This window comes from Strix uralensis, chromosome 9, assembly GCF_047716275.1.
Source record: "Strix uralensis isolate ZFMK-TIS-50842 chromosome 9, bStrUra1, whole genome shotgun sequence".
NCBI lineage: Eukaryota > Metazoa > Chordata > Aves > Strigiformes > Strigidae > Strix > Strix uralensis.
In genome coordinates, this window is record NC_133980.1 from 12367441 (window position 1) to 12382317 (window position 14877).

Here is a 14877-nt window from a genome sequence, read left to right on the forward strand (position 1 = left end):
AGCAGAAGAATCAATGAGAAGTCCCTTCCCAGCGTGGGAACAGGGCACCATCCTCAAGATGAGGGGTGACCCATGGTGGCTGCAGGCTTTCCTGGGAGGCCGTGCCAATGCCAGAGCAGTGGGACGAGCTCAGATTGTCACCCCCATGACTCTGCTGGAGGAGCAGTAGGGAGTTGGGGCTTTTTGGGGAGAGTATGGGCAGGAGAAGCAGGCATGAGGGTCTGCTGCTGCTGGTCCCAGTGCACCACGGGCAGGAGCTTGCAGGCAGGCTGAGGGTTAGGTGGGCTGGAAGAGACTTGCTTCATCTGAGTTATTTTTGCCTGTGCTGAGCAGCACGTTTGCAACAATCCCTGTGGTTCCCACCATGTTTTGCACCTCAAACACCAGCTGGAGCAACTGTCTCCAGCGTCAGCACATATTCCCCGTCAGGGTGGCTTTCCAAAGTGATACGGCATCGTCAGCACAGGCAGGAACGACTCTCCCACGGTGGGTTTGCATCCCTCTAATCCTCCATCGGCCCAGGTGTGGCGGCCGCTGGGGTGGTCACTGGCTGGGCGGTCACCCCCTGATCTACATGCTGGTTGTACAGGTCACCGACACACCGTCCTCTCCCCGACTTCGCCCCCGTGATGGCATTTTTGGTGGGCGGACGTCCGTTCCAGGCGAGCGGTGCTCTCCCCTGATTTATCGTCTGTGCCCTGTTCCCGCTGCCGGGGGTAATGCGTGGGTTTACAGCACAGGGTTTCGTCGGCCGTGACTTGGCCTCCCCTGGCATTCCCCCCGTCGACGCTGCCTGGCCGGTGGGTCAGGGTGTTGCTCGGCATGCCCTGCCACTGCCGCCTGCCCGCTGGAGGCTGGCTCCGGCGGGACGCTGTGTACTGCCTAACACCCCTAATAACACTTTGCAGGAGTCACCTGGGGGCATTTCTGGTTAAGAAGCATTTAATTGATTACAAAACCATGTAGTGGTGGGGGTTTGCATAATGTTGTTCATGGGGGAGCTGGTAGCAGTTTTCAAGGGGGGGAGCAGGAATTGCTGCTGCAGGGTGAGGGGGGAAAGGGAGACATAGGGGTGAAGAGACCCAGGGGATCCCCATAGCAGGGGAGAGCGTCCAGGGCTGCACCTTTTTCCGATCCAGCCTCTGGGAATTCTGGTCCCACCTTGCAGAGGAGCTTCCCTGGCCCATTCACCCCCTCCCAGTACCCCATCACTGCTGTGCCCATAATCAGGGTTTAAAACCCCTCTGGGGCATGCTGGGGCTCTGGATGGGGATCCCCAGTGCTCCCAGTTGCAGCTGAGTGCTGGGGAAGCTCAGCTGACACCCCAGGGCCTGCCCCCAGCCATACCTCTCCCTGCTTTATAACCTGCCACTGCTCCTGGGGAAGCCTTGAGCCAAGTGGTAACTTACGTCCTGCCTTGCCCTGGGCTGAGACACAGCTCAGCTGCTGATTTTAGTGCCCACGGTGTCCTCACAGGCATGATGGCACCAGCTGGCATTGCCCTGTCACCACCACCTGCTGCTCTGTGGCCCCCTCCCCTGCATGGGGAGCAGGTCCTGTGGGGTCCGTGGGGTGGCTGCTGTGGGGAGCAGGTCCTGTGGGATCTGTGGGGTGGCTGCTGTGTCACTGTTGGCAGTGCCACGCACTGCTCTGGGCTCAGCTTTGCCGACTGGTGCTGGGCCCACGTCCCTGGGGGGACCAGATTCGTGCAGGGTGGCCTTTGGGTAACCCCCAACCCCAGCTGAACAGGGCATCCAGCCCTTGGGAAGGGGAGGGCTCGGCAGGAAGGGAATAGTGACAGAGACACTGGAGGGAAAGCACCGGGGGCGGGAGGGGACGGCGGCTGCAACCTGCCTCCCTCTGCCATCCCTATAAATAGGAGGGAGCAGGAGCAGGATTGCACCTGTGGAACTCCAACTCTGCAGGAGAGGCAGGCAGGCAGGCAGGGACGGAGCTGCTCCTTGCTGCTCTGGCCTCCCTTTGAGCTTACCAGCGCTCTGCCTGCGTGGAGGCCTGAGGCATGGAGATGAGGGGATGGACGCTTTCCACCTTTGTGGGATGCTGCGTATGGATTCTGCACGGTATGTCCTATATTTTTCTGCTAGCACATGTGCTACCTGAGCCCTTGCAGGGCACAGCAACTATGCTTGTGAGATGCTTTTCTCTTCTGGCTTCACTGGAAACTCCTCTTATGACCAGTCCTTGCAAAATATTGCCACCAAAGAGTTAGAAAAGTGTTTTATGGGGCAGGCATCACCCTGAGGGGCTGGTTGCAGGTGTGGACCTGTGGGAGAGGTGAGACCCAAGCCCAGGAGCCTGCATGCAGCCACATAGCCCTCCAGCAAGGGAGCCCAGGGAAGCTAGCTGGCAGAGCAGGGTCCAGGGATGCTCCCATCCCTCCCATGTCCCAGGGCACAGCAAATGCTGGTGCTCCACTCTGGGGCCCCTCTTGCACAAGCTTCCCATGAATGGATGGTGTGGGGTAGGTGGTGTTTCCTGCTCTGCATGAAAGAATTAAGATAAAACGGGGATTTACTGGGATGGAGTGTGCCAAATTAACCTGGGGGGACCTGACTGATGCTCTTTGTTTTCCCTGAGCTGGGGAGGGAAGTGGCTGAGCTCCTCTGTCTGAGGGGGGTTAATGCAAAGAGCTTATTTCAGCTGGAGAAGATGGTGAGGAAGCAGTCTGCCGGGAGGGGGAATGGGGGGGCTGAAGGAGGATGGACCCCTCAAGGACTGGTCTGGCATAGGAGATAATGTTCATTAATGACTCTGGCACAAACTATCTGCAAGCTAAGGAGCTGAGCCTGCGGTGAGGTTGGAGGCATCTCCGCTGTGGGGAGGGGGGGATCTGGCTGCCTGGCAGGGGGAACCTGATGAACCGGGAGCACCAGGATGGGGAACAGGCTCGGGCTGTCAGGCTGTGGAGAAACCCTGCTGGGTCTTACCCTCGGGGTGCCCTTTGTCTCCCTGAATTGTGGCTGCCTAAAGCCAAGTGTCAGCAGATCTGTCAGGCTCCTCCTGGAACCAATGGTGGCAGCTTGGTCACCCCAGACACCCCCTGTCCTAAAAATAAGACTGGGTGAAACATCAACCATGGGTGCCAGTGGCTGCTGGGAGAAACCCCTGGGATACAGGGTGGTGTCTCCTCCTTTCAGCAAAGCTCCTGAATGTGGGGCAGGATTTTGGCAGCAGGAGGAGGGAGCTGTAAGCAGGCCTTTGCCCTGGGAGTCTGTGAATATTCCCTCCATGGGCAGGGAATCCCTGGTGCCTGCACCCAGCTGGGGCAAGTGGGATGGGGGCAGGAGCAAGCAGGCTCCCACCCTGGGAGAGGTTTAACAAACCTAATTTAACTGCAGTGGGTCAGAAGCCATTTGCAGTCAGGGAATATTTTGCTAAGCCCTGGCTATCCTATTTGTCGAACGGCTTTGGGTAAAGTGTATTTAAATGTCCCTCAGACACCCAAAAGGTGAAAAATTGCGAGAACCCCCCCTTAGGCTCTGTGGAGGTGACTGCTCTCAGGGCTGTCCCTGCAGTGAGGCAAAGAGGGCTGAAGACTGTCCTCAGGTAGCAGAGCTCTACAGACACCTCTGGGGCTATGAACTAGACTTACTGGGCCCCAGCTCTTCCCAGCAGCCAGGCAGTACCACTGCCAGTGTAACTGGGCTGGGTTGCGGCAGCTGCCTTTTTGCCTCTGTGCTTGCACCATCATCTCTCCCTGACCTGTGATGAGTTGTGTCCTGTCTCCACCAGTAGCTGCTGATGCTGCAGATGCAAAAAGTGCTGTGCAGTGCTGTGCCTAAGGCAGCCCAGGGTATGCTCCTTGGCTTTTAAGTCAGAGCCTTGTAAGGCCAGGGCATGAGGCCGTAGGGTTTAAGAAGGGGCGGGATCTTTCTGATGCTCAGCTGGAGGAGACACACATCTGAGCCTGGCAGGCTACTGGCTTTGGCACCCGGTATAATGCTCCACTTTGTGCTTCTCTGCAGGGCTTGGGACTGCTGCTGTCCCTGTCACTACTGAGGGACCATTTGCTGCAGGGACAGCTTCTCCCATCACAACAGAGAGTGAGGGGCTCCATGCCCTGGTGATGGGCACTGCGGAGATGAGCACTGCAGTGGCTGATGCTGAGATAGCTGAGAGCATCCTCGCAGGGAGCTCATCGAGCCCACCCTTCCCTCCTGGGACTGAGACGGACATTTTGGTGACAGCAGTGAGCGAATACAGCTCCACAGTACCAACTTTGATGAACGTGACCAAACCTCTTAACACGTCTCAGGATATTGAGAAGAGTTCGGCTGCTCCCACTGCAGCCATGACCACTGCCGCCATCTCCACACAGCACCCTGCTGTCACCCCAGAAGCAGAACTTGATGAAATGGGGGCCACACCTGAGGCCCCCCTGGGGACCACCCCTCTCTTTGCAGATGGGAAGGAGGACATCCTCATGGCTGTGACTAAAGGAGCAGAAGACCTAGACCCCACCACTGGTGCCATCTCCATCCCCACCACCCCTCCACTGGCAGCCACCTGGGGGGCCCAGCCAACTGCTGACGGCCCCATGGGTACCACTGTCATTGTGCTGCCGAGCCAAGGGCTGACCACAGCCATGGGAGCAGTCGAGGAAGGCGTAACCCTGCCAGTGGATATCCAAAGCGAAGCCAGTGCCAACTCCTTGAGCCCCAGCCCTGGTGCTGGGGAGCTGCTTACGACCCAGCAGCATGGGGCAGTGAGCGGGGCCATGAGCATCACCCCAGAGCCAGTGGGAGAAATGGCCCCAGCTGCTGAGGAAAGTCCCTCAGCTTCAGTGCCTGGAGATACAGGAGATGCAGTAAATGGTGAATTCAGCACAGCCAGCTCGTCCCACCTGCCTCTGGAGAGCCCAGTAGTGTCAGAAACAGTGGGAAACCTGGGTGAGCCCTCCCTCCTCCCTGGCCAGGCAGTGCTGAGCCCGGCTGCTTCGCTGGCACCAGCCAGTGGTGGGGACGGGGATGGACAGGGAGCTCCTGGGGTGTCATCAGAGGGTCCTGATTCAGCCCTGTCACCTGCAGATGGCGAGGCATCCACAGCACCTGAGGTGACAGGGGACACAGCCACATCACTGCTGGCCCCAGGGATTCCAACTGATGCACAGAGTGACACAAATCCCCCAGTCCCAGCCACTGCACTGCCCACAGGGGATGTGGGTCTGACCAGACTATCCCTACAGCCTGCCCCATGGCAGAATCCCACCAGAGAACAACCACCGCTGCTTACTGATGCTCTGCCATCCCCCACGGACACCCCCAGCACTCCTGGGGCTGCTTACCCACCCCCAGGAGCTGGGACCAGCACCCTGCCTGCAGCTGATGATGGGGCAGAGACACCAGCAAGCCCTGACCTCACTGCTGCCCCAGAGGCACCTGTGTCTCCGTCTCTCGGGGGGTCACAGCCATGGGGGGTGGCAGCTGGTGCTCCCCAGGGAGCTGAGGGACCTGGCACTGGCTTGAGTTCAGCTTCAGATGCCCCCAACTCAGCATCTTCTGTACCTGATGGACTGACATGGCCTGTTGCTGGAGTCCAGGGTCAAGAGGCTGCGGGTGCAGGGGACACGGCACAGTCAGGTCCAGGGGATGGCAGTCCCCATGCAGATACCCAGAGTGACACAAGTCCTTCAGCCTTCAGCACTCAGCAGGATCCCAATAACACTGGAGACCTGCCAGCTGGAGGAACAGGAGCTTTGGCAAATACTGAACTGTCCCCTCCATCAGCTCTTGGGGCTGGAGCAGGAGCAGCCCCAGCACTGGGACAAGTGTCCCCACCTGGTCCCGCATCTCCCAGCAGTGCTGGGCTGGAGCCCAACTTCTCAGGAGCTGAAGGACAAGGGGACCTGCCTGGAGAATCCCCCAGTGCTTCTGGGGCTGCTTACCCAGCCCCGGGGGCTGCAGCTGGCCCCGTGTCTGGGGCAGAGACACCAGTGAACCCCAACCTCGGTGCTGCCCAGGGAGTACCTGTGTCTCCATCCTTTGGGGGGTCACAGCCATGGGGGACAGCAGCTGGTGTTCCCCAGGGAGCAGGTCTCCCTGGAGCCAGTGGACCAGGCACTGGCTTGACTTCAGCATGGGATGCCCCCAGCTCAGCAGCTTATGGACCGTCAGGATCTCCATCACCTGCCCTTGGGGATCAGCTTGGCACAAACCTGGGGCTGCCGGCAGCAGAGGGACATGGAGTTGGCACAGCAGAGCAGGTTCTGGGAGGAGCAGGCAGCGGGACTGGGTTTGAGCCACCCCTGGTCTCCACTGCAGGCAGCGGGATGGCAACTGGTGTGGATCAACTGCCTGGTGCAGGTTCCTCGTCCGGTTCTGCCTCTCCCAGTGACATGGTGTCAGCATCCTCCATTTCAGAGGGTGATGGAGCAGGACCCATCCCAGCTGCAGCCCCTGGCCCTGACAGCCTGTCCCCAGCCTCTTCAGACAGTGAAACTGGCCCAGAGCTCACTCTGGTGCAGGGGACTGAGAGCACAGGGGATGTGGCACAGGCAGGAAATCCAGAGAGTGAAAGTCCCTATGTGGAGACAAGTTCTTCAGCCTTCAGCACTCAGCAGGATCCCAATAACACTGGAGACCTGCCAGCTGGAGGAACAGGAGCTTTGGCAAATACTGAACTGTCCCCTCCATCAGCTCTTGGGGATGGAGCAGGAGCAGCCCCAGCACTGGGACAAGTGTCCCCACCTGGTCCTGCACCTCCCAGCAGTGCTGGGCTGGAGCCCAACTTCTCAGGAGCTGAAGGACAAGGGGACCTGCCTGGAGAATTCCCCAGTGCTTCTGGAGCTGCTTACCCAGCCCCGGGGGCTGCAGCTGGCCCCGTGTCTGGGGCAGAGACACCAGTGAACCCCGACCTCGGTGCTGCCCAGGGAGTACCTGTGTCTCCATCCTCTGGGGGGTCACAGCCATGGGGGACAGCAGCTGGTGTTCCCCAGGGAGCAGGTCTCCCTGGAGCCAGTGGACCAGGCACTGGCTTGACTTCAGCATGGGATGCCCCCAGCTCAGCAGCTTATGGACCGTCAGGATCTCCATCACCTGCCCTTGGGGATCAGCTTGGCACAAACCTGGGGCTGCCGGCAGCAGAGGGACATGGAGTTGGCACAGCAGAGCAGGTTCTGGGAGGAGCAGGCAGCGGGACTGGGTTTGAGCCACCCCTGGTCTCCACTGCAGGCAGCGGGATGGCAACTGGTGTGGATCAACTGCCTGGTGCAGGTTCCTCATCCAGCTCTGCCTCTCCCAGTGATGAGGTGGCAGGGTCCTCCATTTTAGGTCCAGCCAGCCCAAGTGACATCAGAGGAACGGGCAGTGTTCCTGGAGCTCTGCAGACTTCCCTGGGTGCTGGGTCTGGAGCCCCTCCTGCTGCAGAAGGGGCAGGTGAAGCAGCTGGTGACGGAGGGTCCCTGGGACAGTCCCAGGCCCCTGCTGGAGAGGGATCAACTGGTTCAGGAGCCCCTGATGGAGAAATGAGAGCCATGCTGCAGTCTGCATCTTCTTCCCCATCTACGGAGGGGTCTTCATCACCTGGGATGGCTGGTGAGGCTGCTAATGGAGCAAACCTTCCTGGAGCTGGTGGAGCCAGCGCTGGCTTGAGTACAGGCTTGAAGGCTGCTGACCTCAAGGAACCCTCTGTGTCTGCCCCTGGCATCCAGAGTGGTGCCGATCTTGGACTTTCTGATGCAAAACTGAGCCAAGTCAATGTGGTGGAGATGCCTGGAAGAGCCTCAGTGAATGGGGGACCTTCCCCTGGTGCCAGCCTGGGAGAGGGTGCAGGAGCTGTCATACAGATCGCATCAGGAGAGCTGGCCCCATCTGCCCTTGCCTCTCCCCAGGAGATGCAGCCCCTGGTCCCAGTGGCTCCAAAGACCAGTGACATCTCTGACAACATGGCTGCCTCACCGGCTTCTCTGCTTCTTCCTGGGCATGGGCTGAGCTCAGGGCTGACACCCAATGGGGACCCCCACTCTACCCCTGGCACCCAGAGTGGGAGCAGACCCCTGGTGCCAGGGGCACTGGGTGGGCTGGCAGGAGATGCTGGAGGCTCTCAGACGTGGTCTCTTGAAGATGAGGTGGCCTCAGGGATGCCAGCACCTTTGGGAGAAGGATCCCCCCATGCCCTTGTGTCCCCCAATGCTGCCCCAGCGCTGCCTTCTGCTCCGCAGAGAGAAAATGCTGCAGAGGGGGTGTCCACCAGCCCTGGGCTTGCGCCTTCATTTTCAGCACGTGAGTGGATAACAGGGTCCTCTGCAGGGGGAAGGGGTGAGCTGGGGGCTGCTGCACCAGGGGGGGATGCCCTGCTCCTGCCTCCCCACCAGCTGGGAAGCCCCAGAGCTCCCTCCAGGGATGCTGGCAGCCCTGTGCCTGGGGAAGCGAGTGCCGTGCTCCCCAGAGCGATGGCAGGGCGAGGGGACATGGCTCAGCTCCTTTCCAGAGTGACTGGAGCTGAAGCAGGTGTGGAGACCCCCACTCGCTCCCTACTGGGGCAGACCCCAGGGCTCCCTGGCCTTCCTCCTGCCAGGATCGCTGCTGGCAGCCCTGGATCAGGGCCAGGACCTGCGGGTGGCTCGTCACTCACTGCCCAGCACCCATTCTTGGGCGGCAAGCTGACCACCAGCCTGTCAAACGGACCCCCTGTCGCCAATGGGTTGAGCCTCCCTGCAGCCTTCCCAGGGCAGGGGGGATCCCGGGGGAGTCCCCCCACCACTGCACGCCCAGCCGTGTCCTGCAGCCCAGCCACCGCCAGCCTGGCCCCACCAGCCCCCCACCCCGGGGGCAGGGAGGTGCTCCCCAGGCCAGGAGCAGCCACTGTCACCTCCCGCACATCGTCCCCCGTGTTTCCAGCTCTGCCAGGAGGGCCGGCGGCCGCCCTGACCCCACTGCCTGGCCCCACAGGTACGTGATGCTCTTGGGGCAGCCTGGGCAGGAGGAGAACCTCTGGCCTCCTCCTGATGGACCCTCCTGGGGGACATTTGGTGCCCAGAGACCAAGGGGGCTATTTGGGGCCAGGATTCTCAGGGAAGACACACCATGAGGAGTTTCTGCACATGAGTTTGCATTTTTGGCAGGCTGAGCCTGCATTCGAGTATGGTCCCGTCAGCTGGAAAACCCATCCCCTCCAAATGCTTTGTTTTATTTAACAGACATAAATACGGAGCTGGAGGCTGTAAACATCTCTAGAAAGGGCTGTGGGTATTTAATTCCCTGCCATCCCCCTACCACAGTCCTGTACAACGTTCTTCCCCTCTTAACAGTAGTCTTTCAGCTTGGTGACCCAACAGGGCTGGAGCAGGAGGGGACAAAGGCCATCACAGTGGGTTTAGGGCAGCTATGTACGTGTAAGGCAGCAAAAGGGGTGGAAGCAAGCTCCTGCAAGGGAAGGTGACATGCAGGGTGTCCCGGGCGACTATTGGTAGTGTCTCCCCATCCTCCTGCTGCCCAGGCTGTGTCTTTTTGGAAGCAAAATCATTTCAGCCTTTTGACTTTTTGGCACAGACCAAAGGCTTTGCTGTAAGCATGTTTTGGGGGTTGTTTTTTTTGTTTTGTTTTCTTTTCCAGTTGCAGCTGTGCCCCTCTACGGATACGGAATGAGGGAAAATGATCAGGAGTATGTGGAAAGGAGGGTGGATTTTAATTCTCCACTTTTCAAGCCTGAGACTGGATTCCCGTTTGGGAAAACCCTGCGCAACTCTCTCTACGTGAGTCTACTTTGGCTTGACTTGCTGTTGGGCAAGCGGCTGTCCCCCAAAAACATGGGGGAGGCACCAGGGGCCAGGTGTCTGAGATGGGACCCCTGTGGGGGGTGAATCAACTGGGATGCTGCTGGGGTCTGTTTGCAGCAGCAGGTGGCTTTGTGGCCATTTCAGTTGTGGCCAGTGGTGGCCTTCCATGGGTGTTGCTCAAAGTGGTCTTGGAAATGGGAAGGCTGCCACTCCTGTGTTAGGAGGGTCCTGTCCTGTCCTCACCTAATGGAGGGATCCCTCTGCTCAGTTTACAGACAACGGACAAATAATTTTCCCAGCCTCAGACAACAACATCTTCACGTACCCCAACCCTCCTTCCAGCGGCTTCAACGGCCATGAGGAGGTTCCCATGATCGCCGTGTTTTGGGACAACGCTGACTTCTCCAGAGGTGTTGGCACCACCTTTTACCAGGTGAGTGAAGCCACCCAGGTGCATGGTTGCATGAAACACCTTTTGATGATAAGTTCATCACCTATTCTGTGGATGCCCTTTGAGATGTGTAATTGATGGAGCCCATGGGCAACATTTCCCTTTTCTGGGCCAAATCTAAGAGCTGTTGGTCCTGTGTGTGTCTCGAGCCATCCAAATCTTATCCAGGCCCTTAGTTGGAGTGCTCCATGCATGACCCCAGTCTAGACCTGTCTTTGCCCTACTGGGAGCTAATGCAGGCATGGGTGTACCCAACCCGCAGGAGTTCCTCACCCTTAACACGGCCAAGCCTCCATTCATCCGCGACGTGGAAGCAAAGGTTCGGCGGTACCTGAGGTCCTCCTACTCCGCGGCCTGGACCCTGAAGATCACCTGGGAGAGGGCACCTGCCTACACAGCATGGACCGACACCCGGAGGGTAAGGGGCTGATGGAGCTCAAGGACTTGTTGAGTTGTCAAAAAAACCCCAAGACCCATGGGCAATCACCTTGTCTGTGCCTGAAAATAAGAATCAAAAGGTCAGTCTTCAAGGCTTTTGCCAAAAAGAACTGGGCTGTGCCTGTGTTTTGGTGGTTTTCAGTTTTTTTGGGGGACATCTTTAGTTGAACTCTCCCTGCTCTGTAAAATCTTTCTCTTTAATGTGGTGGGGGTTTATTGTGCACCAGAAACACTGTTCTCTGGGAGCATAACACTGGGTGAATTTAAAGCTTCTCATGGAACAGCATCAAAGTAAAACCATCACATTTTCCATGCAGAATGTGAACTAGCCCAGGCTGCATTTGCCTTGTACATCAGGACCTCAGCCTCAGCATCCCCCAGAGAGCACTGACCCACACTCCTAATTTAAACCCAGCAGCTTTCTTCACTTTCTTACCTGTCCGCAACACTTCTCCCCAGACGATCACATACCAGGCCATCCTGACCACTGATGGCTTCAGGTCCTACGTCCTGATGCTGTACCAGGAGGGAGGCATGCAATGGGATTATACCAGGCTTGCTGCCACCAACGTGCTCATCGGCTACACCAGGTACAGCAGGCTCGACACACAGCCCCTGCCTCCTCTGAGCACCGGGCTGTGTCCCACCCCTGGCTCTGGCTGGTTTCATCCTTCCCCCCGTGTCCCATGAAGTGCCCTGCAAGGATGAGGGCAGCCCAGCTGGGGTCTGCACGCCCATATAGCCTAACATAGGGGGGTCTCACAACCAAATTTGCCCTATTAGTGGCTGGATCATGCTGCAGCATGCTGGCTTGCCAGACTGTGCTTGTTGTAAGATCCACACATCCCTCTGGGGTCCCAGGCCTGCAGCATCCAGGTGGTTTGGGTGGAAGGAGTGGGGAATAGGGGATGTTTGCTGAACTTTGCACTAGTCGAGGTAAGGGATTTCCGCCGCTTGGCCGGAGCAGTCGCTTCCTGCCTCCTCACATTACATCTCGCCCCAGGTTTGCTCATTAGCCGCTTGCTGCAGCTGGGTAAGGAAAAGGTGGCCGGAACGGGAAGCGCGGGCGGCACAGGCGTGTGTGTACGTGCTTGCCTGTGCACAACTGCTCATGGGTTTCTGCTCCGTATCGCCCTGCAAGATGCTGCAAACCATGGAAGCTGCTCGCGGGGGGTCTTGAGATGTCTGTGGGTTCAGCCCATGATGCAACACCCAAAACTAACTACACCCTGTAGAGAGGAGGCAGCGGTGTGGGGGAGCTGGTGCCTTTGCCCTCCTGTCCTCAGAGCTGCTACTTGAGAGCTGTGGGGGTCCTGCCAGTCCAGGATCAGGGCAGCTGAAGGGAAGGCTGGGGCTGGGGCTGGGATAACCCCATCCGGGAAGAGCAACCTCTGATCTTTCCCCCTTTCCTCTGCATGTAGTGGGGATGGCTTTTACCGTAATGATGACCTGACTCGGAGACCTCCAGCCATTAAGTATCGCCCTGATCAGTTCAGGGGCTACAACACAGGTAGTGCCGCACAGCTGGGGCAGGTTCATGCAGCCCTCTGGGGGGTTGGGGAAGGGCTGTGTGGGGAGGAAGATGTTCCCAGGGGATGAAATCCAGCCTGCCACTGTGGCAAGGCTCTCACTGAGTTCACCAAGGCCAGGCTTTCCCACCAAGCACATAAAATGCTTCCTCTGGATACTAGTTATGCCCTGAGGCTGAAATGTCCTTGATGTGTCCATGGACCATTTTTGTTGCAATAGCTCTGTCCCAAGACTTTCTTCTTCGGCAAGAGCCTCTCCCCTTGTTTCCCTACTGTTGGGTGGCTCTTAAGCATGGGGTCCCATGGCTGGGGGTCAACGTGGCCTTAGCTTCCAGCATCAGCATCACTCAGTTCTTGCCTCGAGCCAAAACTGCCCCTGCGGTCCCCTTGGCTGGAGGTGACAGCTTACAGTTTCTCTTCCTGCTCAGACCTCCGTGGACTGTGGATTTACAAGCTGGAGAGCCGCGTGGGTGTCAACTACCGGCTGAAGTGCCTGGCATGGACGGGGCGGCAGCAGGAGCCGCAAGTGTGGAGCCAGGGACTGCCTGCCTGTCCCTGCTCCCTGCAACAAGGGCAGCAGGACCCACGCTTCAAGAGCAGCCGGGGAGGCAAGTGGACATGTCGCTTCCCCACCCTCCTCGTCCCCAAGCTGTCCCTCCCCACCTCCTCTGCAAGGGTGGCTGGGGTCCCTTCTGACCAGGTGGGCAGGTGACCCCAAGGAAAATAAGGGGGGACTGTCCTTCCCTTCAGAGACAGGGAAAATGGGGAGGAACGAGGGCTGACTTGTCCCTGTCTTGTTAGGCTGGCCAGAGATGGTCTAAGCTGCATGGGGACAGCAGGGATGGACCCTCCCCAGCACCCTGGGGGACTGCTTGGACAGTCAGTCCCTCCAAACCCCCATAGCACCGTGGGTGACGTGGTGGGAGGATGGATAACAATGTGGGAGGATGGATAACAAGGAGCCAGCCCTGGCCCTGCTCCTTGCTGGCTGGGGAGAGCTGGGCCAAGGCTCACTGCAGCCTCATTGCAGGGTGGTGGGCTGCTCGGGTCTCCATGCTGCACTCCGCCTCCCCCAACCAGCACGGTGCCGGCATCCGCTGCCTGTACGACAGCCAGAGCCAGCTCATCGAGGGGCGGCAGGAGAGGTACTGGAGGTCCTCCAGACAGGCATCTCCATATCGAGGTAAGTACAGCCAGCCCTGGCATCCCCTGGCATTGCCGTAGCCTGTAAATCATTTTAATCTCCATGCCAACCTGCTTCCTGACGCGTTGTTGCCCTTGGAGGGAGCTTGGACCTGGCAAAAGCTGAGGCAAGCACCCTGCTTGCCTGGAGCCAGCCTGTCTCCCTCTCCTCTCCCCTTCAGCCTCTTACTCTCCTTTTTCACCTCCAGATCAGGAGCTGAAGTTGTACGACTGGTGCTGTAACCAGGCGGGCAGTGCCCACCTCTGCGCCCACTATGGCAAGAAGAGACCGAAGATTGGCTGTGATGGATACCAGTTACCCAGCACAGGTGGGTTTGCAGCCTGTGTGTGCCGGGGCAGTGTCATCTTGGTGCCTAGGGTGTGGGGGGAAACATCCCAGCCACCCCATGGTTAAGGCAGCAAGAGACCCAGGCAGAGGAGGGATGGGTTTTGGGGTGCCCACGTGCAGGTTGTGCTGTTTGCGGTTGCAGGGGGCATCTCCCTTAGCATATAACCACCAGCGTAGTCTGGGGACGACAGCACCAGGAGGGGAGGAGGACTGCAGCTAACGTGGTTATCCGTGTAAGCTGATGTGGGACTTTCTTGCAGGTTCCTCGGAGGAGGCAGAGAACGACTCAGAGGAGCAGAGAGGTGAGTGCAATTGGGGGTCTCCTCTCCAGCAGCCACTTCCCTCTGTCTCCCCATATGGAAACTCCCCAGCTTGTCCCAGGCCTCCAGGGAGGAGGTGGCCAGGCAACTCTTGTTTCTTCTTCTTGCAGATGAAGAGGATGAGTAACTGGGGAGTTGCACACCTGCAGCACGGTCTGGGCCACAGCTGATCCTCCGAGTCCTTTGCTCCTGCTCATACCCAGTGTCCCCCTGCTCCCCACTCCACCCACCACCCCTGCCCACCACACAGGGCAGCTCACTCAGCCAGTGCCTGCAGTTGCCTTCACTGGCACAAGTTCATGTTTCTAAGCCAGACTTGTCGCAGGGAGCCAGTTGCTTTAGTCGCCCTTCCCCAGCTGCAGCTGAGTGGGTGCCCGTGGGCACCTCCTTGCTGGTGGGGAGGTGGGCAGGTACCCCCCACCACGTCCACCACCCCCTGTGCTCCCTGCATCCTGCTGTGCCTCCCACACTGCAGGGGGAGGGTGGCCCCCTGGCACCCAGGGAATGGGATTTTTCACCTTGCGTGGGTCAGCTGTGCCCGAGCCCCCAAATGCTGCAGTGTGCCAGGCTCGTCCCATGAGCCGGTCCTGTCTTGTCCCTCACTTCTGTCCCCCTGCGGTCCCTCCTCGGGTGGTCTCTAGGCCCTGTGCCCAGGAGAAGGGACATTTCTCCGGATCAAGCCAGAGTCTGCTTGATGCATCTGCTGGGTGTGTGAGGGCAAAATTCAACTCCATGATCAGAAATGTTGGGAGAAAAATAATTTTTTTATGTGTAAGAGAGCATCTGCCTTTCTTAAAAAAAAATATCCTTGTCAAATCTTATTTGTTCAATAAAACCTCCAAGGGGTCTGAGCATCACTGATCCTGTGGCAG

The 14877-nt window shown here is 58.6% G+C and overlaps 1 protein-coding gene across 1 annotated transcript; it reads left to right on the forward strand.

Annotated features, from left to right (window-relative positions):
* Positions 1 to 1912: 1912 nt before the first annotated feature.
* On the forward strand, positions 1913 to 14866 carry LOC141946926 (uncharacterized). Its single transcript, XM_074877345.1, has 12 exons — positions 1913 to 2081; positions 3987 to 8240; positions 9573 to 9712; positions 10005 to 10169; positions 10450 to 10605; positions 11085 to 11215; positions 12047 to 12135; positions 12583 to 12762; positions 13185 to 13337; positions 13546 to 13665; positions 13946 to 13987; positions 14116 to 14866. The coding sequence occupies exons 1-12, from the start codon at positions 2021 to 2023 to the stop codon at positions 14130 to 14132; spliced, it is 5508 nt and encodes a 1835-aa protein (XP_074733446.1). The 5' UTR covers positions 1913 to 2020; the 3' UTR covers positions 14133 to 14866.
* Positions 14867 to 14877: the final 11 nt, after the last annotated feature.